General features: G+C 42.5%; 1 protein-coding gene across 1 annotated transcript in view; it reads left to right on the forward strand.

Moving 5' to 3' along the window:
* The window catches only part of LOC138673069 (amine oxidase [flavin-containing] B-like), a 160,905-nt gene that overhangs the window by 18,332 nt on the left and 120,058 nt on the right, over positions 1 to 22,515 (forward strand). Inside the window, exon 2 of the mRNA XM_069761650.1 lies at positions 8,268 to 8,362. Coding sequence (XP_069617751.1) covers positions 8,268 to 8,362 — 95 coding nt within the window. The remainder of the gene's footprint in view (positions 1 to 8,267; positions 8,363 to 22,515) is intronic.

Genomic DNA, 22,515 nt, shown 5'->3' on the forward strand with positions numbered 1-22,515 from the left:
CCGAAGGCGCTACAGGCTTTTTGCTAGAATTGAAGCCTATGGGCGCCGGATGGCGCCAGATCCAGCAAATGACGGATTCTGGCACCGAATTCTGTTTTCTTAAACTGAGTATGCCCTGAAATAATTGGCCAGACCCCAATTAGGAAGCATATATAAAACCAGCCAAGTAGTCCTTCATTCATCCATTTACCTGCCAGCAAGAGAACACCTGCTTCAAGAGCTGAATCTGCCACCGGATCCACAGCTGAACCTGCCACCGGAGCCAGAGCTGAACCTGCCACCGGAGCCAGAGCTGAACCTGCTCTAGGACAGCCAGCCAGCAGCCAAGCCAGCCAGCTCCAGCCAGCAGCCATCTTCAGCTACAGCCACAGTTCCACCTACACGAACAGCTCCAGTTCCAGCCACAGCTCCAGCCACAGTTCTAGCCACAGCCACAGCTCCAGCTACAACCACAGCTATAGCTACAGCCACAGCTACAGCCACAGACACGGCTACAGCTACAGCCACAGCTCCTGCCACAGCTCCAGCTCCAGATACAGCCACAGCTACAGCTCCAGCTCCACCCACAGCTCCAGCCACAGCTCCAGCCACAGCTACGGCTACAGCCACAGCTCCAGCTGCAGCTCCAGCCACAGCTCCAGCTCCAGCCACAGCTCCAGCTCCAGCTACAGCGACAGCTACAGCCACAGCTACAGCCACAGCTCCAGCTACAGCCACAGCTCCAGCTCCAGGCACAGCTCCAGCCACAGCCAGCCAGAATTGTCTTCTTCTGGGAGCCCTCCCTCTCATCGCTAGTGCTGTAAGGTAAATATATATCTTATTGGTTTTTGTTTTTGGCGATGTTCAACTAACAATATGCTTTAATTCTTATCAGGAACCTGCAGCGTCAGAGGTGCTTCCAGAAGGAGACGGAAGGGGTGGAAAGATACCCGGAGCGGGCGCGCATGTAGTAAGTATCTACATGCTTCGCAGAACCACATCATCACTGACATCACAGTACACACAACACATAAAAACAGATCATTACAGACATTACAGAATGCACAACACATAAGCCAACATCCAAGCACATATTTTTTTTTTGTTTTTCTTTTTTCTTTTAGTCTTCCGATTTTGGGGTTCAATCCAGAGGTCCTCAAAGCACCTCCCAGGGTCGTCGTCGTGAACGTTGTGGCGGTCACCACCAAGTAAGTATTTTTTTCTACCTTTTTTTTATTGATTTGAGTCTAATCTCTTTTGTTTTTTTTTAACAGGCTTCACAGTGGGCTCCTGACTCTGACAGTGAGGAGGCCGGTCTAAACATCGACCTCCTCATCATAGTAACATAGTAACATAGTTATTAAGGTTGAAAGAAGTCTTTAAGTCCATGTAGTTCAACCCATAGCCTAACCTAACATTCCCTAACATGTTGATCCAGAGGAAGACAAAAAAAAACACATGTGGCAAAGAGTAAGCTCCACATTGGGGGAAAAAAAATTCCTTCCCGACTCCACATACTGCCATCAGACTAGTTCCCTGGTTCAAAACCCCATCAAGGAAGCTAATATATATAACCTGTAACATTATACTTTTCAAGAAAGGCATCCAGTCCCCTCTTAAATTTAAGTAATGCATCACTCAATACAACATCATATGGCAGAGAGTTCCATAGTCTCACTGCTCTTACAGTAAAGAACCCGCATCTGTTGTTATGCTTAAACCGTCTTTCCTCCAGATGTAGAGGATGCCCCCTTGTCCATGTCACAGGTCTATGATTAAGAAGATCATCAGAAAGGTCTTTGTACTGTCCCCTCATATATTTATACATTAAAATAAGATCACCCCTGAGGCTAAGTGCACACGTTCAGGTTTTTTCACGTTTTTTTTGCGCTATAAATGCTATAAAACTCATTTAAAAATGCATACATTATGCATTCTATCATTTAGAATGCATTCTGCATGTTTTGTGCACATGAATGCGTTTTTTTCCGCAAAAAAAACCGCATAGCGGTAAAAAATGAGCATGTTCATTATTTTTGCGTTTTTCCCGCAATTCTATGCATTTGGGAAAAAACGCACAAAAAGCGCATCAAAAACACGTCTAAAAATGCAAAAAAAAAACCGCATGCGGATTTCTGGCAGAAATGTCCAGTTTTTGTCAGGAAAATTTCTGCCAGAAATCCTGACGTGTGCACATAGCCTTAGCTTTCGTTTTTCCAAACTAAATAGCCCCAAGTGTAATAACCTATCTTGGTATTGCATACCCCCCAGTCCACTAATAACCTTGGTCGCTCTTCTCTGCACCCGCTCTAGTCCAGCTATGTCTTTCTTATACACCGGAGACCAGAACTGTACACAGTATTCTAAGTGTGGTCGAACTAGTGACTTGTATAGAGGTAAAATTATGTTTTTCTCATGAGCATCTATACCTCTTTTAATGCATCCCATTATTTTATTTTATTTCATCTAGTCTGAGAGCTGGAGCCGCTGTGGAACATGGGGGACCGCCGCCACCCTGATCTTGGTGTTACCCAACGGCTCTGGGAGGAAGTCTGCCAACAGATTGTGGACAACTGAGAGACCTCGTTGTTCGGGCCCAGATTCAAGCACGTAAATATTCACAGTTCAGTTATGTTGCTGGATGTAATGTGTTGTGTACTAACCAATTGTGCTTTCACTTTACAGGTGAAAGAGTTGTCAAGCTGTGGCGGTCAATCAGGGATCGCTTCAAGAAAGAGTTCAACAAGGAGATGCAGGCCCCGAGTGGATCCGGAGGACGCAGGAGCAAGTATAAGTATGCGAGTGCCCTGTCATTCCTCAGGTCAATGATGGTGAGCAGAAGGTAAATATTACCCACCCCATTTAAAAATGTTTACATGTCTAACCTTTTTTTTGGTTTCAGCCAGTGCCAAGCAATATCAATATATTTCAATTTTTTTCTTTTTTCCACAGCACCGTCTGCAGCACTTGGGAGCCTGTAGAGTTAAACCCTTCTGAAACGATCCCTCAGGAGTCTGCCACCGAGGGACACTTTGACAAACCCGACCCCTCTGCACCTTCCCAGCCTTCCCGCACATGCGATCCCTCGGTCCCATCCACCAGCGCTGGAGCATCGTGGCAGACTTCGTTACATGAAGCTGCTGGTGAGGATATAGCTTTTCCTTTACCCCACCCTTCTGATGCTGCCACCGCTAGAACACCTGTGGGTTCTGGGCGGCAGCGCCAGAGGGGTCAGGTACAGAGCTATGCGCCCAAGTTCTTGCATCTGAATGCAGCCTTCCAGAACTGTCTCAAACTGTTGTCTGAGCAAATGACTGCAGAATTTAATTTGCTCAGCAACAGTATTCTTGAGTTGCACACATGACTGGATAGGATGCATTCAGATGCAAGAAGATCGCCTAACCACTTGTTTTTCCAGGCGGTTGTCAAGCGCATAGACAAGCTATCTCCTGACCAGCAGATGCATGTAATGCAAGCCTCCCCCTCTGCTCTCGCACCTGCCTCCCTTCCAGCCACTGTCCCTCTGCCACCCCCTTTTCAATATAATCATACTGGCCAGTACCATCATCCTGGCCAATACCATCATCATGCCCAGTGCCAGCATCCTGCCCCGCACCAGTTCCCAACCACATCTGTGCCCCCACTCCCTGACCAGTACCACCAGTCTCCTACATCACCCATCATGCCACAAACACATCCCTCTTCTCCACCCTCCACCTCCTCTGTCTCCCAATCCCTTCACTCCACCCCTCAAACCTTCCAAGTTCCCACCACTACTCACGGTTTCATGTCCACACATTCTCTTACTTTCTCCACCCCTTCACCTTCTGTTTTTCCTCCTTATCCTTCAGCACCATCCTCTCTCCACACTCCCACTGTCGAAGTGACCCAATCTGACAGTACCTCCAGTATTATATCCACCTCACAGTTTTTAAATTTATAAAAGTTTTGTTAAAAGATTTCTCAAATAAAGTACTTTTTTGGTTTAAAAAATTGGTGTAATTTATTACATTATAAGGTTTAATAGTATGGGTAAAATAGATACAATACTTTGGGTTAAAAAGGTAATAAACATTTGGGAAATCACAACCAGGTACAATACATTGGGTAAAACAAATACAATACAGGTAATAAACAAGCTAATACTCGGTAAAAAAAGGTAATAAACTTTGAGAAAATCCCAACCAGGTACAAAACTTAGGTAAAAACATGTACAACACTTTGGGCAAAAAAGGTAATAAACAAAGTAATATTGGGTAAAAAAAAGTAATAAACTTTGGGAAAATCACAACCAGGTACAATACTTTGGTTAAAAAAGGATAAATACTTTTGGTAGCAAGGTCCAAAACACAATTTTCAAACTCTCTCATCCTGCCAGTCTACTCTTCCTTGAGGTGACATAAAGTATTCAGCAAATTTGTCCCTCATTCTGGAAACTGTCACAGAACTTCTAAAAGTAATGTTCTGATAATCATGCAAGGTGGTTTCTTCAGAGTGGTCACCAATGGTTCCTTTCACATAACAAAATTGTGCAGGACCACACAAGCTTTCACCACCTTGTCAACAGTGTCAGCCTTCGGTTTGATAGCGGTCAAGAGAACTCACCATTTGGCTGTTAGAATTCCAAAAGCGCACGCCACCATTCTTCGTGCTTGTGTTAGGCGGTAATTAAAAATTCGTTTAGTTGCCGTCAATCCACTACTGGAGTATGGTTTCAGCAGGTGCTCCGATAGTTGAAATGATTCATCTCCAACACATACAAATGGCAATGGTGGCCCAGAGGTTTGAGGAAGTGGTCTTGGTGGTTGAAATTCAAAGGTGTTTCCTTCCATAGAGATGATGCTCCATTGCAGACACTTTAAACACTTGTGAATCATTGGAGCGTCCATAGGCCCCAATATCGACCGCTATAAATTTGTATTCAGTATCTGCGATGGCCATGAGCACGATGGAGAAATATTTTTTGTAGTTAAAATATACCGATCCAGCAGGTTTTACGATGCGTATATATTTCCCGTCCACAGCTTTCAAGCAATTGGGAAACTGACAAATTTGTGCGAATTTGTCCGCAATCTCCAGCCAAATCTCCATTGTGGGATGTGGTATAAATTCCGCATGTAGACTGTCCCACAATGCACGGCAGGTGTGCTTGACAATTCTGAATATGGTGGAAATCAAAAATCGGAACTGGAAGCGAAGTGACGAAAGGGATTCTCCAGTTGCAAGGAATCTGTGGAAAAAAAGTCAAAGATTAATGCAAAATGCCAGTAATAACTTTACAGTTATAAGTCAGCTTTAACAGTTGGAGAGGAGATACAATAAAAATAATATTTAAAAACTACCAGCAACAACATTACAGTTATAATTGTGCTTTAACAGTAGGAGATACAATAAAAATGGCTTACCGAAGAGTCACCATCAGACGCTCTGCCGGTGAAACGGAGAAGCAGCAATACGTATCACTTCTTGCGATGAGGTGTCCAATCCATTCCACAAACACGTCAAAGTTCTGCGCTTTCATCCGCACGTAGCTGAAAAACTTCTCAGGGTTTCCTCGTAGCTCCATGTATAAAGTGGAATAGACTCCCCGCGTCATTCTCTGTGCTGTGATGGGGTGTATCCACAAACACCGTCGCCGCTGACGCATGATGCGCTGTTGTCTCTCTCGCTTCGCTCCTTCTCCAGAACAGTCGCTTTCAAACAATTTGCCTCCACACTAAAATCCACATTAATCTTCAGAATCTTCGCAATAATGCCTTCCATCTTGCTCTCCAACCACTTGCTCTCCAACCTGTCAAAGATGGGCTGTAGGTACATAGGATGTTTTGTTGGCCTGTAATTGCATTTTATTGCAATGTTGTGGCGAGCAAAACAACGTAGTTCTGACATTTTGTTTTTTCTTGTAACGCTGTTACCGATCGGATGATTCTACTTTATATTTTGATAGATCAGAAATACCAAATGTGTATTTATTATTATTTATTTATTTTATTCTTTTTTTTTTAATTAAAATATTTTTTTGCTTTTATTTTATACAATCGTCCCGTTAGGAGACTTGAAGCTTCAACCATCCTTCAGCCCTGTTATGTGTAACAGGAATCATCATCATGAGCCACAGGCTGAAATTCATAGGAGATCTGCAATGACAAGAACGGGGGTCTTCTGCAAACCCCCGGCTGCCATGTCAACTCATTAGCACCCCCTCTATCACATGACGGAGCACAGATGGGCGGGTCTTATGACGTGCATCTGGTTTAAGTGAGTTAAATGCCGCTCTCAGAGATTGACAGCGGAACTTAGCATATTAACAGCCAGGGCCGGACTGGCCATCTGGCAATTCTGGCAAATGCCAGAAGGGCCTGTCTGGTCATGGGCTGCCTTGTCTGCTATGTTGTTAACAGAATCAGTGTTCTCAAGACACCCATACTGTTAAGAGTTGTAATGGAGCACAAAGTCGCTGACTACGTCACTTACCCCAGCAGGTCACCGGTATCATTAGAAATATTGGTCTTGTAGAAAATCTTCCTTTCTCTTCCATCCAGGGTAATATTAGTAATATATCCCATCTGGTTCATGTGGATGGGGACAACCTGGGCCTGTGTGATTTCAAATGCCAGGACTGAATTTCAGCCCCAGTCCGTACCTGTTAACAGCCACAGGTGGTTTGCGATTCCAACAGCAACTGTTTTGGGCACATGACAGCTGGTCAAAGGTCACCCAAGGTCATAAAAGGGTTAACTAAGAGATTAGAAAGAATCTTTTATAGAATGTACCATTTACGACGACTTTGTTTCCTGTTTTTTAACCAATTCTTTACCTTTCTGCATATAGGTTTCCCCAGTCCCTGGTTCTGGAACTTAAGTATAAGGCTGTTATGTGGTACAATATCAAGTGCCTTTTCAAAGTCCACAAAAATCACATCAGCCGTATTACCTATTGTACATCCAGATTTGCACTCACCTCCTCATAGAAACCAAACATGTTAGTTAGACACGACTTAGTCTTCATGAATCCATGCTGGCTGTCAGTTATTATATTATTATCTGCAATATATTTCTGCAGGTCATCTCTTACAATCCCCTCAAAAACTTTGCACACTACTGATGTCAGACGTCCCGGAATGTAGTTGCCTGAATCCACCTTCTTATATTTCTTAAATTCCACATGAGCCATCCTCCAGTCCTCTGGCACCAACACTGTTACAAGAGAGTGTCATCACCACAGAATGTGGGACGTTCTGATATGTGGTACCTGCTCCAAATTAAATTGTAAAATCTAAATACGTAGAGAAGTACCATGTAGAACACTCTTATGTATCTAAGCAGAACTCTCTCTTGGTGTGGTACCTCTCACTTTCACTTTGCTACGTTATCTCTAAGTCCTGTTAACGAAATTCCTGAGAATCCATTTTGGAAAGAAATGAGATGCATGTAGAACAACCAAAACGGAGTCAGGACAGATAAATGAATCTTGCTCTCACAAGAGTCTAAGAAGATGAAAAACAGTGGTCTGTCAATTACTGAACTCAATTTCCTCAATGTCTGTGGATGATGATACACATGAATAATCACACCCTAGCTACTGGTATGGGAACCATTTAAAATGTCAATGTAATTGATGATTCATCTTATAACAAAACTAAACTGCAAAAGAACAGAACAAGTAGTACCAAACATGGAAGCAGTCGATATCAGATAGAAATAAACTAGTATCTACAATTACAGAATCCCATAATGAGACTAATATGTATTGTGGTAGATCGGCTCTCTCAGCTGCACACGCAGGTAGATACAAGTACACTGTCTCATTAAATCTTTTGCTGGTTTATTAGACAGGTGGAATAAACCAATGTGAAGTAAAAATAAACATGGCCCCTTGGGCAAAACAGGAAAGAAAAAAACAAAATCGTATACAATCTCTGCAGCTGCTGGGATCCGCCCGCTCAGCATATAACAGTCAGGTTCTAAAAACCACTTCTCCAGATCTGGAGGCCTGGTGGACAACCTCCCACCTAATCTATGGTTGCTCACAAAAACTCAGGCCTTAAAATGGCCGATTAACCCCTCTCAACGCATAGTGTGCTGGAGGAAACTTCTGGGTTTCAGATCACTGAATTGCCTCAGTGAAACGTATTTCCCCTCCAGCACTCTGCCAGTGACTTTGTTACAGTATCTATAGTACTACACAATAAATTATCTGAATTACAGTACACTACACCAAATACTTCGCATTTCCTAATTGTTCGTGAATGTGTAAAGTTTGTAATTGGTTTTGTATATTTTTTTCAGGCCTTTCAGCTGCTAAACTTCTGACAGAAGCAGGACTCAATGTCATTGTGTTGGAGGCTCAGGACAGGGTTGGTGGACGAACACATACTATTCGGGTGAGGTATTATTGATTTAACTGCACATAATCTGTTTTTTCACTTAAAATAAAAATGTTGAAACCCATGAGTTTTGCGGTTTATGGAACTAATGAGAACAATCATGGGAGTTTTACATGGCAGAAACGCAACACATTTTTCTTTGTTCACTATGTGCGATCTAGTAAGTGGATGTGTTATAAAAATCCCTGTGCATTTTTTTTCCTGTAATAACAAGTAATGTTTAATACTGGCTAAAAACACAGAATGCACAGTGAATATTGAAAGAACTGCATGTTGCTTCAATAGTTTTTAATTTGTTTTGTTTTGCTTATAGTATATTCACACAATGTGTATTATAGATGGAAACATATTCCGCTCAAAATCCACATGAAAAGCCTCTTCAAATACTCTCAAAATAATGTTCCATTTCATGTTAAATGGAAAACTATACCCATATTGCACATGGTGCAATCTTTTTATTTCATGTGGAAAAACAAGCAGCATGTGAATTCTTCATGCAGTTCTGCTTGAAAAATAAACCCTATTTAAATCTGACTACTCAATGTACTGAAGCAGAAAAAACAATAGCACAATCCCCCTCCCCAAAAAAGTGTATATTTTTTTTAAGTACTTTATATGTAGATTTTTAATCCAGAAAAATCCATGTCGAAAGCTTCCATGTGAATATACACTTAAACACTTATGGATGATTTATCAATGCAGTCACAAGAGTTTTGTTGCAATGTAAAATCATGTTACTAATTTGCAACAGCTGCTGCTGTTGATCCTGGTCTCTGTTTACAAACAGCCAGCATGTGACCAGCATGTGACCACTGCAGTCAGTCAGTGACAGAAGCAGTCATGTGCAATACTACTTGCATCATTGTTAAGGGCCCAAGCAAGGTAGTCATGGATGAACTGCTGCTTCCACTTTCTCTGGAACTCTACATAAAACATGTGTCCCCGTCTCGGTGTGCTGCTGTGTGTGGGGTACATCACACTTACTTCTGGCCCACAGGCTTCCATTGGCTCCAGGTTTTTCTCTTCTGGAATCTTGGCAGCAATCAATCCAGGGGACACAGGATTCCTAAAAACAATCTAAATTTTACTTGACAGCTGGCAGTCTTTACAAAACGACATAAAGGATAAGGCCCAATGGGTTGGTGTCTTTCCAACAGATACCGGACAAAACTTCAGCCCTGGTTCTCCGCATGGGTAAAGTGTCCCTCTTGTTACCTTCTCTAGCACTAGGAATTCTTCTCCAACACTAGCAGTGCACCCAGATTGCATCACCTCCCGCCTCTTAAGTTTGAGTCGATCTTTCCCTGTAACTTCACAGGCCTTGACATCCATCTCGAGGTTTCCAGGTCAGCAGACGGATTCACATGGAAGGGTTCTTTGGCAATCCACTGCACTGAGTATTAGGCCCACTTTGTCCCTAGTAGCCTAGTGCCTGCGACTGCTGCTGTCACTTTGCACAACTCCTCTCCTTTGAAATATCACTTCCTGAACATGGCACTAACTCTTAGTTCCCCCTCCACAAACTGGGCTGGCCTTTACAGTTAACCCTATCTAGGCTAGACTGCAGCCCCAGTGGGTGTTACCCTGGACAACACCCATTAATGCAAAACACATTTAACCATTTGGGGTATCAAGGAGCAGGACATCACCACCACCATTCCTACATCATTGCTCAGCGACAAAACCAATTATGCCAGTTGTATGGCACATGGCCACTGCAATTTCTGATTGGCTGAAAAAAATCACATTCCAGTTCGATGTAAGCAAAGACCAGGTGCACCACTGGAGTGGTCAGTGAGAAACAGTCATGGGGAAAATAGGTTTTTATAACATCTTCAGCTGTATATATACAGTGGGGCAAAAAAGTATTTAGTCAGTCAGCAATAGTGCAAGTTCCACCACTTAAAAAGATGAGAGGCGTCTGTAATTTACATCATAGGTAAACCTCAACTATGGGAGACAAACTGAGAAAAAAAAATCCAGAAAATCACATTGTCTGTTTTTTTAACATTTTATTTGCATATTATGGTGGAAAATAAGTATTTGGTCAGAAACAAACAATCAAGATTTCTGGCTCTCACAGACCTGTAACTTCATCTTTAAGAGTCTCCTCTTTCCTCCACTCATTACCTGTAGTAATGGCACCTGTTTAAACTTGTTATCAGTATAAAAAGACACCTGTGCACACCCTCAAACAGTCTGACTCCAAACTCCACTATGGTGAAGACCAAAGAGCTGTCAAAGGACACCAGAAACAAAATTGTAGCCCTGCACCAGGCTGGGAAGACTGAATCTGCAATAGCCAACCAGCTTGGAGTGAAGAAATCAACGGTGGGAGCAATAATTAGAAAATGGAAGACATACAAGACCACTGATAATCTCCCTCGATCTGGGGCTCCACGCAAAATCCCACCCCGTGGGGTCAGAATGATCACAAGAACGGTGAGCAAAAATCCCAGAACCACGCGGGGGGACCTAGTGAATGAACTGCAGAGAGCTGGGACCAATGTAACAAGGCCTACCATAAGTAACACACTATACCACCATGGACTCAGATCCTGCAGTGCCAGATGTGTCCCACTGCTTAAGCCAGTACATGTCCGGGCCCGTCTGAAGTTTGCTAGAGAGCATTTGGATGATCCAGAGGAGTTTTGGGAGAATGTCCTATGGTCTGATGAAACCAAACTGGAACTGTTTGGTAGAAACACAACTTGTCGTGTTTGGAGGAAAAAGAATACTGAGTTGCATCCATCAAACACCATACCTACTGTAAAGCATGGTGGTGGAAACATCATGCTTTGGGGCTGTTTCTCTGCAAAGGGGCCAGGACGACTGATCCGGGTACATGAAAGAATGAATGGGGCCATGTATCGTGAGATTTTGAGTGCAAACCTCCTTCCATCAGCAAGGGCATTGAAGATGAAACGTGGATGGGTCTTTCAACATGACAATGATCCAAAGCATACCGCCAGGGCAACGGAGTGGCTTCGTAAGAAGCATTTCAAGGTCCTGGAGTGGCCTAGCCAGTCTCCAGATCTCAACCCTATAGAAAACCTTTGGAGGGAGTTGAAAGTCCGTGTTGCCAAGCGAAAAGCCAAAAACATCACTGCTCTAGAGGAGATCTGCATGGAGGAATGGGCCAACATACCAACAACAGTGTGTGGCAACCTTGTGAAGACTTACAGAAAACGTTTGACCTCTGTCATTGCCAACAAAGGATATATTACAAAGTATTGAGATGAAATTTTGTTTCTGACCAAATACTTATTTTCCACCATAATATGCAAATAAAATGTTAAAAAAACAGACAATGTGATTTTCTGGATTTTTTTTTCTCAGTTTGTCTCCCATAGTTGAGGTCTACCTATGATGTAAATTACAGACGCCTCTCATCTTTTTAAGTGGTGGAACTTGCACTATTGCTGACTGACTAAATACTTTTTTGCCCCACTGTATATACAGTTAGGTCCATATATATTTGGACAGAGACAACATTTTTCTAATTTTTGTTATAGACATTACCACAATGAATTTTAAACAAAACAATTCATATGCAGTTGAAGTCCAGACTTTCAGCTTTCATTTGAGGGTATCCACATTAAAATTTGATGAAGGTTTTAGGAGTTTCAGCTCCTTAAGATGTGCCACCCTGTTTTTAAAGGGACCAAAAGTAATTGGACAATTGATTCCAAGGCTATTTCATTGACAGGTGTGGGCAATCCCTTCATTATGTCATTCTCAATTAAGCAGATAAAAGGCCTGGAGTTGATTTGAGGTGTGGTGTTTGCATTTGGAAGGTTTTGCTGTGAAGTAAACATGCGGTCAAAGGAGCTCTCCATGCAGATGAAACAAGCTATCCTTAAGCTGCAAAAACAGAAAAAACCCATTCGAGAAATTGCTACAATATTAGGAGTGGCAAAATCTACAGTTTGGTACATCCTGAGAAAGAAAGAAAGCACTGGTGAACTCATCAAGGCAAAAAGACCTGGGCGCCCACGGAAGACAACAGTGGTGGATGATCTCAGAATAATCTCCATGGTGAAGAGAAACCCCTTCACAACAGCCAACCAAGTGACCAACACTCCCCAGGAGGTCGGCGTATCAATATCCAAATGTACCATAAAGAGAAGACTGCATGAAAGTAAATACAGAGGGTTCACTGCACGGTGCAAGCCACTCATAGGCATCAAGAATATAGGCTAGACTGGACTTTGCTAAAAAACATCTAAAAAAGCCAGCATAGTTCTGGAAGAACATTCTTTGGACAGATGAAACCAAGATCAACCTCTACCAGAATGATGGAAAGAGAAAAGTATGGTGAAGGCGTGGTACAGCTCATGATCCAAAGCATACCACATCATCTGTAAAACACGGCGAAGGCAGTGTGATGGCTTGGGCATGCATGGCTGCCAGTGGCACTGGGTCACTAGTGTTTATTGATGATGTGACACAGGACAGAAGCAGCCGAATGAATTCTGAGGTATTCAGAGACATACTGTGTGCTCAGATCCAGCCAAATGCAGCCAAACTGATTGGTCGTCGTTTCATACTACAGAAGGACAGTGACCCAAAACATAAAGCCAAAGCAACCCAGGAGTTTATTAAAGCAAAGAAGTGGAATATTCTTGAATGGCCAAGTCAGTCACCTGATCTCAACCCAATTGAGCATGCATTTAACTTGTTAAATACTAAACTTCAGACAGAAAGGCCCACAAACAAACAGCAACTGAAAACCACCACAGTGCAGGCCTGGCAGAGCATCAAAAAGGAGGAAACACAGCGTCTGGTGATGTCCATGAGTTCAAGACTTCAGGCAGTCATTGCCAACAAAGGGTTTTCAACCAAGTATTAAAAATGAACATATTTTTTTAAAATTATTGAATCTGTCCAATTACTTTTGGTCCCTTTAAAAACAGGGTGGCACATGTTAAGGAGCTGAAACTCCTAAGCCCTTCATCCAATTTTAATGTGGATACCCTCAAATGAAAGATGAAAGTCTGAACTTCAACTGCACCGGTTTTGTTTTGTTTAAAATTCATTGTGGTAATATCTATAACCAAAATAAGAAAAATGTTGTCCCTGTCCAAATATATATGGACCTAACTGTATATAGTACAGACCAAAAGTTTGGACACACCTTCTCATTTAAAGATTTTTCTGTATTTTCATGACTATGAAAATTGTAAATTCACATTGAAGGCATCAAAACTATGAATTAACACATGTGGAATTATATATTTAACAAAAGAGTGTGAAACAACTGAAAATATGTCTTATATTCTAGGTTCTTCAAAGTAGCCACCTTTTGCTTTGATGACTGCTTGGCACACTCTTGGCATTCTCTTGATGAGCTTCAAGAGGTAGTCACCGGAAATGATTTCTTTTCACAGGTCAGGTCTAATAAGTGGGATTTCTTGCCTTATAAATGGAGTTGGGCCATCGGTTGAGTGGAGCAGAAGTCTGGTGGATACACAGCTGATGGTCCTACTGAATAGACTGTTAGAATTTGTATTATGGCAAGAAAAAAGCAGCTAAGTAAAGAAAAACGAGTGGCCATCATTACTTTAAGAAATGAAGGTCAGTCAGTCCAAAAAATTGGGAAAACTTTGAAAGTGTCCCGAAGTGCAGTTGCAAAAACCATCAAGCGCTACAAAGAAACTGGCTCACATGAGGACCACCCCAGGAAAGGAAGACCAAGAGTCACCTCTGCTTCTGAGGATAAGTTTATCTGAGTCACCAGCTTCAGAAATCACAGGTTAACAGCAGCTCAGATTAGAGACCAGGTCAATGCCACACAGAGTTCTAGCAGCAGACACATCTCTACAACAACTGTTAAAAGGAGACTTTGTGCAGCAGGCCTTCATGGTAAAATAGCTGCTAGTAAACCATTGCTGACAGGCAACAAACAGAAGAGACTTGTTTGGGCTAAAGAACACAAGGAATGGACATTAGACCAGTGGAAATCTGTGCTTTGGTCTGATGAGTCCAAATTTGAGATCTTTGGTTCCAACCACCGTGTCTTTGTGCGACGCAGAAAAGGTGAACGAATGGACTCTACATGCCTGGTTCCCACCTTGAAGCATGGAAGAGGAGGTGTGATGGTGTGGGGGTGCTTTGCTGGTGACACTGTTGGGGATTTACTCAAAATTGAAGGCATACTGAACCAGCATGGCTACCACAGCATCTTGCAGCAGCATGCTATTCCATACGGTTTGCGTTTAGTTGGACCACCATTTTTTTTCAACAGGACAATGACCCCAAACACACCACCTGGCTGTGTAAGGGCTATTTGACCAAGAAGGAGAGTGATGGGGTGGTACTCCAGATGACCTGGCCTCCACAGTCACCAGACCTGAACCCAATCGAGATGATTTGGGGTGAGCTGGACCGCAGAGTGAAGGCAAAAGGGCCAACAAGTCCTAAGCATCTCTGGGAACTCCTTCAAGATTGTTGGAAGACCATTTCCGGTGACTTACTACCTCTTGAAGCTCCTCAAGAGAGTGTGCAAAGCAGTCATCAAAGCAAAAGGTGGCTACTTTGAAGAACCTAGAATATAAGACATATTTTCAGTTGTTTCACACATTTTTGTTAAGTATATAATTACACATGTGCTAATTCATAGTTTTGATGCCTTCATTGTGAATTTACAATTTTCATAGTCATAAAAATACAGAAAAATTTTTAAATGAGAAGGTGTGTCAAAACTTTTGGTCTGTACTCTATATATACACTGCTCAAAAAAATAAAGGGAACATTTAATCAACAGAATATAACTCCAAGTAAATAAAATTTCTGTGAAATCAAACTGTCCACTTAGGAAGCAACACTGTTTTACAATCAATTTCACATGCTGTTGTGCAAATGGAATAGACAACAGATGGAAATTATTGGCAATTATCAAGACACCCCCTATAAAGGAGTAGTTCTGCAAGCGAGGACCACAGACCATATCTCAGTAACAATGCTTTCTGGCTGATGTTTTGGTCACTTTTGAATGTTGGTTGTGCTTTCACACTCGTGGTAGCATGAGACGGACTCTACAACCCACACAAGTGGTTCAGGTAGTGCAGCTTTTCCAGGATGGCATATCAATGTGAGCTGTGGCAAGAAGGTTTGCTGTGTCTGTCAACGTAGTGTCCAGAGGCTAGAGGCGCTACCAGGAGACAGGCCAGTACACCAGGAGACGTGGAGGGGCAGTAGGAGGGCAATGACCCAGCAGCAGGACCGCTGCCTCAGCCTTTGTGCAAGGAGGAACAGGAGGAGCACTGCCAGCGCCCTGCAAAATGACCTCCAGCAGGCCACAAATGTACATGTGTCTGCACAAACGGTTAGAAATCGACTCCATGAGGATGGTCTGAGTGCCCGACGTCCACACATGGGGGTTGTGCTCACAGCCCAACACCATGCAGTACACTTGGCATTTGCCACAAAACACCAGGATTGGCAAATTTGCCACTGGCGCCCTGTGCTCTTCTCAGATCAAAGCAGGTTCACACTGAGCAAATGCGACAAACATGACCGAGTCTGGAGATGCTGTGGAGAGTGACCTTCTGCCTGCAACATCCTTCAGCATGACCGGTTTGGCAGTGGGTCGGTAATGTGTGGGGTGGCATTTCTTTGGAGGGCTGCACAGCCCTTCATGTGCTCGCCAGAGGTAGCCTGACTCCCATTAGGAACTGGGATGAGATCCTCAGACTCCTTGTGAGGCCATATGCTGTTGCGGTTGTCCCTGGATTCCTCCTAGTGCAGGACAATGCCAGACCTCATGTGGCTGGAGTGTGTCAGCAGTTCCTGCAAGATGAAGGCATTGAAGCTATGAACTGGCCCGCCCATTCCCCAGACCTGAATCCGATTGAACACATCTGGGACATCATGTCTTGCACCATCCACTAACGTCACGTTGCACGACAGACTGTCCAGGAGTTGGCGGATGCTTTAGTCCAGGTCTTGGAGAAGATCCTTCAAGAGACCATCCGCCGCCTCATCAGGAGCATGCCCAGGCATTATATTGAGGTCATACAGGCACTTGGAAGCCACACACACACTGCTGAGCATCGTTTCCTTGTTTTGAGGCATTTCCACTGAAGTTGGACCAGCCTGTAATTTGATTCTTCACTTTGATTTTGAGTATCGTTCCAAATCCACTGGTTAATAGATTTGAATCCTATTAATGATTTTTGTGTGTTTTTGTTGTCAGCACATTCAACTTTGTACGGAACAAAGTATTCAATGAGAATATTTCATTTCATTCAGATCTAGGATGTGTTATTTGAGTGTTCCCCTTATTTGTTTGAGCAGTGTATATATATATATATATATATATATATATATACATATATATATATATATGTATATATATATATATATATATATATATATATATATAAAAACAGGAACAGCATCAATATTACCGCAATTATGGTGCAAAGCTTTCCAAACCAGAGGTCCAATGGCTTCAATTATAGAAGTAAAAGAAGGAGAAGGAAAACAGCACACAAAAAAAAGAAAAAAGTGGGCTTTTAATGCCTGAACGGCGTGGCAACGTTTCAGATATGGTATCCTTTTTCAAGCTTTATATATATATATATATATATATATATATATATATATTGGATAGCCCCTTGAAGACCAGATGTACATTTCATCTGGGCACTTAGCTTAAAGTATACATTGAGAACTTGTCACGACTTACACTGTAACGTGCCCTTAGGACCCAACTAACCAGATGGAAGCCAAAAGTGTGCTTTATCCACCTCTGTCTGGCAGGTGTGCACAGGCAAATTGTTTAACTGCGTAGAAAGTGCAGAAGAGTGTGCTTTCCTATACAGAGACACATTATGCAATTCTTTACTGTGGGTCCCTATGTGGGATGAATGCCTTAACCCCTTTCTGGCATTTGACATACTATTCCGTCCATGTGACCTGAGACTTAATTCCCGTGGACGAAATAGTACATCATAGGCAATCAGCCGCGCTCACGGGGGGAGGGGGGAAGGGGGGATCGTGGCCGATCACGGCCGGGTGTCAGCTGATTCTCACAGCTGACACCTGGCACTTTAACCCCTGGAACACTGTTATCAAACATGAGTGCAGTGTTCAGGAGTCGGCAGAGGAGCTGATGTATTTGAATAAAAAAATCTAAACAATAAAAGTACACATATTTAGTATCACCGCGTCTGTAAGACCAAACCTATAAAACTGTCCCACTAGTTAACCCCTTAGTGAACACCATAAAAAAAAAAAACAAGGCAAAAAAAATGCTTTACCATCATACCGTCGAGCAAAAAGTGGAATAACACACGATCAAAAAGACAGATATAAATAAACATGGTACCACTGAAAACGTCTTTTTGTCCCACAAAAAACAAGCCCCCATACAGCTCCATCACCGGAAATATAAAAAAGTTATAGCTCTCAGAATAAAGCGATGCAAAAATAATTATTTTTTATGTAAAATAGTTTTTATTGTATAAAAGCGCCAAAACATAAAAAAAGATATAAATGAGGTATTGCTTTCATCATACTGACCCGTAGAATAAAACTTCTTTATCAATTTTACCACACGCGGAACGGTATAAACGCCCCCCCCAAAAGAAATTCATGAATAGCTGTTTTTTTGTTTATTCTGCCTCACACAAATCGGAATAAAAAGCGATAAAAAAATGTCATTAGCCCGAAAATGGTACCAATAAAACGTCAACTCGTCCATCAAAAAACAAGACCTCACATGACTCTGTGGGCTAAAATATGGAAAAATGATAGCTCTCAAAATGTCGTGATGCAAAAACTATTTTTTTGCAATAAAAAGCGTCTTTTAGTGTGTGACAGCTGCCAAACGTTATAAAAGCCTGCTATAATCAGTAAGTCAAACCTTTTTATCACCCCCTTAGTTAGGGAAAAATAATAAAATTAACCCCTTCATGACCCAGCCTATTTTGACCTTAAAGACCTTGCCGTTTTTTGCAATTCTGACCGGTGTCCCTTTATGAGGTAATAACTCAGGAACGCTTCAATGGATCCTAGCGGTTCTGAGATTGTTTTTTCGTGACATATTGGTCTTCATGTTAGTGGTAAATTTAGGTCAATAAATTCTGCGTTTATTTGTGATAAAAACGGAAATTTGGCGAAAATTTTGAAAATTTTGCAATTTTCACATTTTGAATTTTTATTCTGTTAAACCAGAGAGTTATGTGACACAAAATAGTTAATAAATAACATTTCCCACATGTTTACTTTACATCAGCACAATTTTGGAAACAAAATTTTTTTTTGCTAGGAAGTTATAAGGGTTAAAATTTGACTAGCGATTTCTCATTTTTACAACGAAATTTCCAAAACCATTTTTTTTAGGGACCACCTCACATTTGAAGTCAGTTTGAGGGGTCTATATGGCTGAAAATACCCAAAAGTGACACCATTCTAAAAACTGCACCCCTCAAGGTACTCAAAACCACATTCAAGAAGTTTATTAACCCTTCAGGTGCTTCACAGCAGCAGAAGCAACATGGAAGGAAAAAATGAACATTTAACTTTTCAGTCACAAAAATTATCTTTTAGCAACAATTTTTTTATTTTCCCAATGGTAAAAGGAGAAACTGAACCACGAAAGTTGTTGTCCAATTTGTCCTGAGTACGCTGATACCTCATATGTGGGAGTAAACCACTGTTTGGGCGCACGGCAGGGCTTGGAAGGGAAGGAGCGCCACTTGACTTTTTGAATCAAAAATTGGCTCCACTCTTTAGCGAACACCATGTCACGTTTGGAGAGCCCCCGTGTGCCTAAAAATTGGAGCTCCCCCACAAGTGACCCCATTTTGGAAACTAGACGCCCCAAGGAACTTATCTAGATGCATAGTGAGCACTTTGAACTCCCAGGTGCTTCACAAATTGATCCGTAAAAATGAAAAAGTACTTTTTTTTCACAAAAAAATTCTTTTAGCCTCAATTTTTTCATTTTCACATGGGCAACAAGATAAAATGGATCCTAAAATTTGTTGGGCAATGTCTCCTGAGTACACTGATACCTCATATGTGGGGGTAAACCACTGTTTGGGAACATGGTAAGGCTCGGAAGGGAAGGAGCGCCATTTGACTTTTTGAATGAAAAATTATCTCCATCGTTAGCGGACACCATGTCGCGTTTGGAGAGCTCCTGTGTGCCTAAACATTGGTGCTCCCCCACAAGTGACCCCATTTTGGAAACTAGACCCCCCAAGGAACTTATTTAGATGCCTAGTGAGCACTTTAAACCCTCAAGTGCTTCACAAATTGATCTGTAAAATGAAAAAGTACTTTTTTTTCACAAAAAAATTATTTTCGCCTCAATTTTTTCATTTTCACATGGGCAATAGGATAAAATGGATCATAAAATTTGTTGGGCAATTTCTCCCAAGTACGCCGATACCTCATATGTGGGGATAAACCACTGTTTGGGCACGCGGCAGGGCTCGGAAGGGAAGGCGCGCCATTTGACTTTTTGAATGGAAAATTAGCTCCAATTGTTAGTGGACACCATGTTGCGTTTGGAGAGCCCCTGTGTGCCTAAACATTGGAGCTCCCCCACAAGTGACCCCATTTTGGAAACTAGACCCCCCAAGGAACTTATCTAGATGCATATTGAGCACTTTAAACCCCCAGGTGCTTCACAGAAGTTTATAACGCAGAGCCATGAAAATAAAAAATAATTTTTCTTTCCTCAAAAATGATTTTTTTAGCCTGGAATTTCCTATTTTTCCAGTTTGTCCTGAGCACGCTGAAACCCCATATGTGGGGGTAAACCACTGTTTGGGCGCACGGCAGGGCTCGGAAGGGAAGGCACGCCATTTGGCTTTTTAAATGGAAAATTAGCTCCAATCATTAGCGGACACCATGTCACGTTTGGAGAGCCCCTGTGTGCCTAAACATTGGAGATCCCCCAGAAATGACCCCATTTTGGAAACTAGTCCACCAAAAGAACTAATCTAGATGTGTGGTGAGGACTTTGAACCCCCAAGTGCTTCACAGAAGTTTATAATGCAGAGCCATGAAAAAAAAAAAAAAATATTTTCTCAAAAATGATCTTTTAGCCTGCAATTTTTTATTTTTCCAAGGGTAACAGGAGAAATTTGACCCCAAAAGTTGTTGTCCAATTTCTCCTGAGTACGCTGATACCCCATATGTGGGGGTAAACCACTGTTTGGGCACATGTCGGGGCTCGGAAGTGAAGTAGTGACGTTTTGAAATGCAGACTTTGATGGAATGCTCTGTGGGCGTCACGTTGCGTTTGCAGAGCCCCTGATGTGGCTTAACAGTAAAACCCCCCACAAGTGACCCCATTTTGGAAACTAGACCCCGAAAGGAACTTATCTAGATGTGTGGTGAGCACTTTGAACCCCCAAGTGCTTCACAGAAGTTTATAATGCAGAGCCGTGAAAATAATAAATACGTTTTCTTTCCTCAAAAATAATTATTTAGCCCAGAATTTTTTAATTTTCCCAAGGGTAACAGGAGAAATTTGACCCCAATATTTGTTGTCCAGTTTCTCCTGAGTACGGTGATACCCCATATGTGGGGGTAAACTACTGTTTGGGCACATGCCGGGGCTCGGAATTGAAGTAGTGACGTTTTGAAATGCAGACTTTGATGGAATGCTCTGCGGGCGTCACGTTGCGTTTGCAGAGCCCTGATGTGGCTAAACAGTAGAAACCCCCCACAAGTGACCCCATTTTGGAAACTAGACCCCGAAAGGAACTTATCTAGATGTGTGGTGAGCACTTTGAACCCCCAAGTGCTTCATAGAAGTTTATAATGCAGAGCCGTGAAAATAATAAATACGTTTTCTTTCCTCAAAAATAATTATTTAGCCCAGAATTTTTTATTTTCCCAAGGGTTACAGGAGAAATTTGACCCCAAAAGTTGTTGTCCAGTTTCTCCTGAGTACGCTGATACCCCATGTGTGGAGGTAAACCACTGTTTGGGCACACGTCGGGGCTCAGAAGGGAAGTAGTGACTTTTGAAATGCAGACTTTGATGGAATGGTCTGCGGGCGTCACGTTGCGTTTGCAGAGCCCCTGGTGTGCCTAAACAGTAGAAACCCCCCACAAGTGACCCCATTTTAGAAACTAGACCCCCCCAAGGAACTTATCTAGATATGTGGTGAGCACTTTGAACCCCCAAGTGCTTCACAGACGTTTACAACGCAGAGCCGTGAAAATAAAAAATCATTTTTCTTTCCTCAAAAATGATGTTTTAGCAAGCATTTTTTTATTTTCACAAGGGTAACAGGAGAAATTGGACCCCAGTAATTGTTGCGCAGTTTATCCTGAGTATGCTGGTACCCCATATGTGGGGGTAAACCACTGTTTGGGCACACGTCGGGGCTCGGAAGTGAGGGAGCACCATTTGACTTTTTGAATACGAGATTGGCTGGAATCAATTGTGGCGCCATGTTGCGTTTGGAGACCCCTGATGTGCCTAAACAGTGGTAACCCCTCAATTCTACCTCCAACACTAACCCCAACACACCCCTAACTCTAATCCCAACTGTAGCCGTAACCCTAATCACAACCCTAACCACAACCCTAATTCCAACCCAACCCTAACCCTAAGGCTATGTGCCCACGTTGCGGATTCGTGTGAGATTTTTCAGCATCATCTTTGAAAAATCCGCGGGTAAAAGGCACTGCGTTTTACCTGCGGATTTTCCGTGGATTTCCAGTATTTTTTGTGCGGATTTCACCTGCGGATTCCTATTGAGGAACAGGTGTAAAACGCTGCGGAATCCACACAAAGAATTGACATGCTGCATGGTATTTTCCGCACCATGGGCACAGCGGATTTGGTTTTCCATATGTTTACATGGTACTGTAAACCTGATGGAACACTGCTGCGGATCCGCAGCCAAATCCGCACCGTGTGCACATAGCCTAATTCTAAAGGTATGTGCACACGCTGCGGAAAACGCTGCGGATCCGCAGCAGTTTCCCATGAGTTTACAGTTCAATGTAAACCTATGGGAAACAAAAATCGCTGTACACATGCTGCGGAAAAACTGCACGGAAACGCAGCGGTTTACATTCCGCAGCATGTCACTTCTTTGTGCGGATTCCGCAGCGGTTTTACAACTGCTCAAATAGAAAATTGCAGTTGTAAAACCGCAGTGAAATGCGCAG

Source organism: Ranitomeya imitator, chromosome 3 (assembly GCF_032444005.1).
Source record: "Ranitomeya imitator isolate aRanImi1 chromosome 3, aRanImi1.pri, whole genome shotgun sequence".
Classification (NCBI taxonomy): domain Eukaryota; kingdom Metazoa; phylum Chordata; class Amphibia; order Anura; family Dendrobatidae; genus Ranitomeya; species Ranitomeya imitator.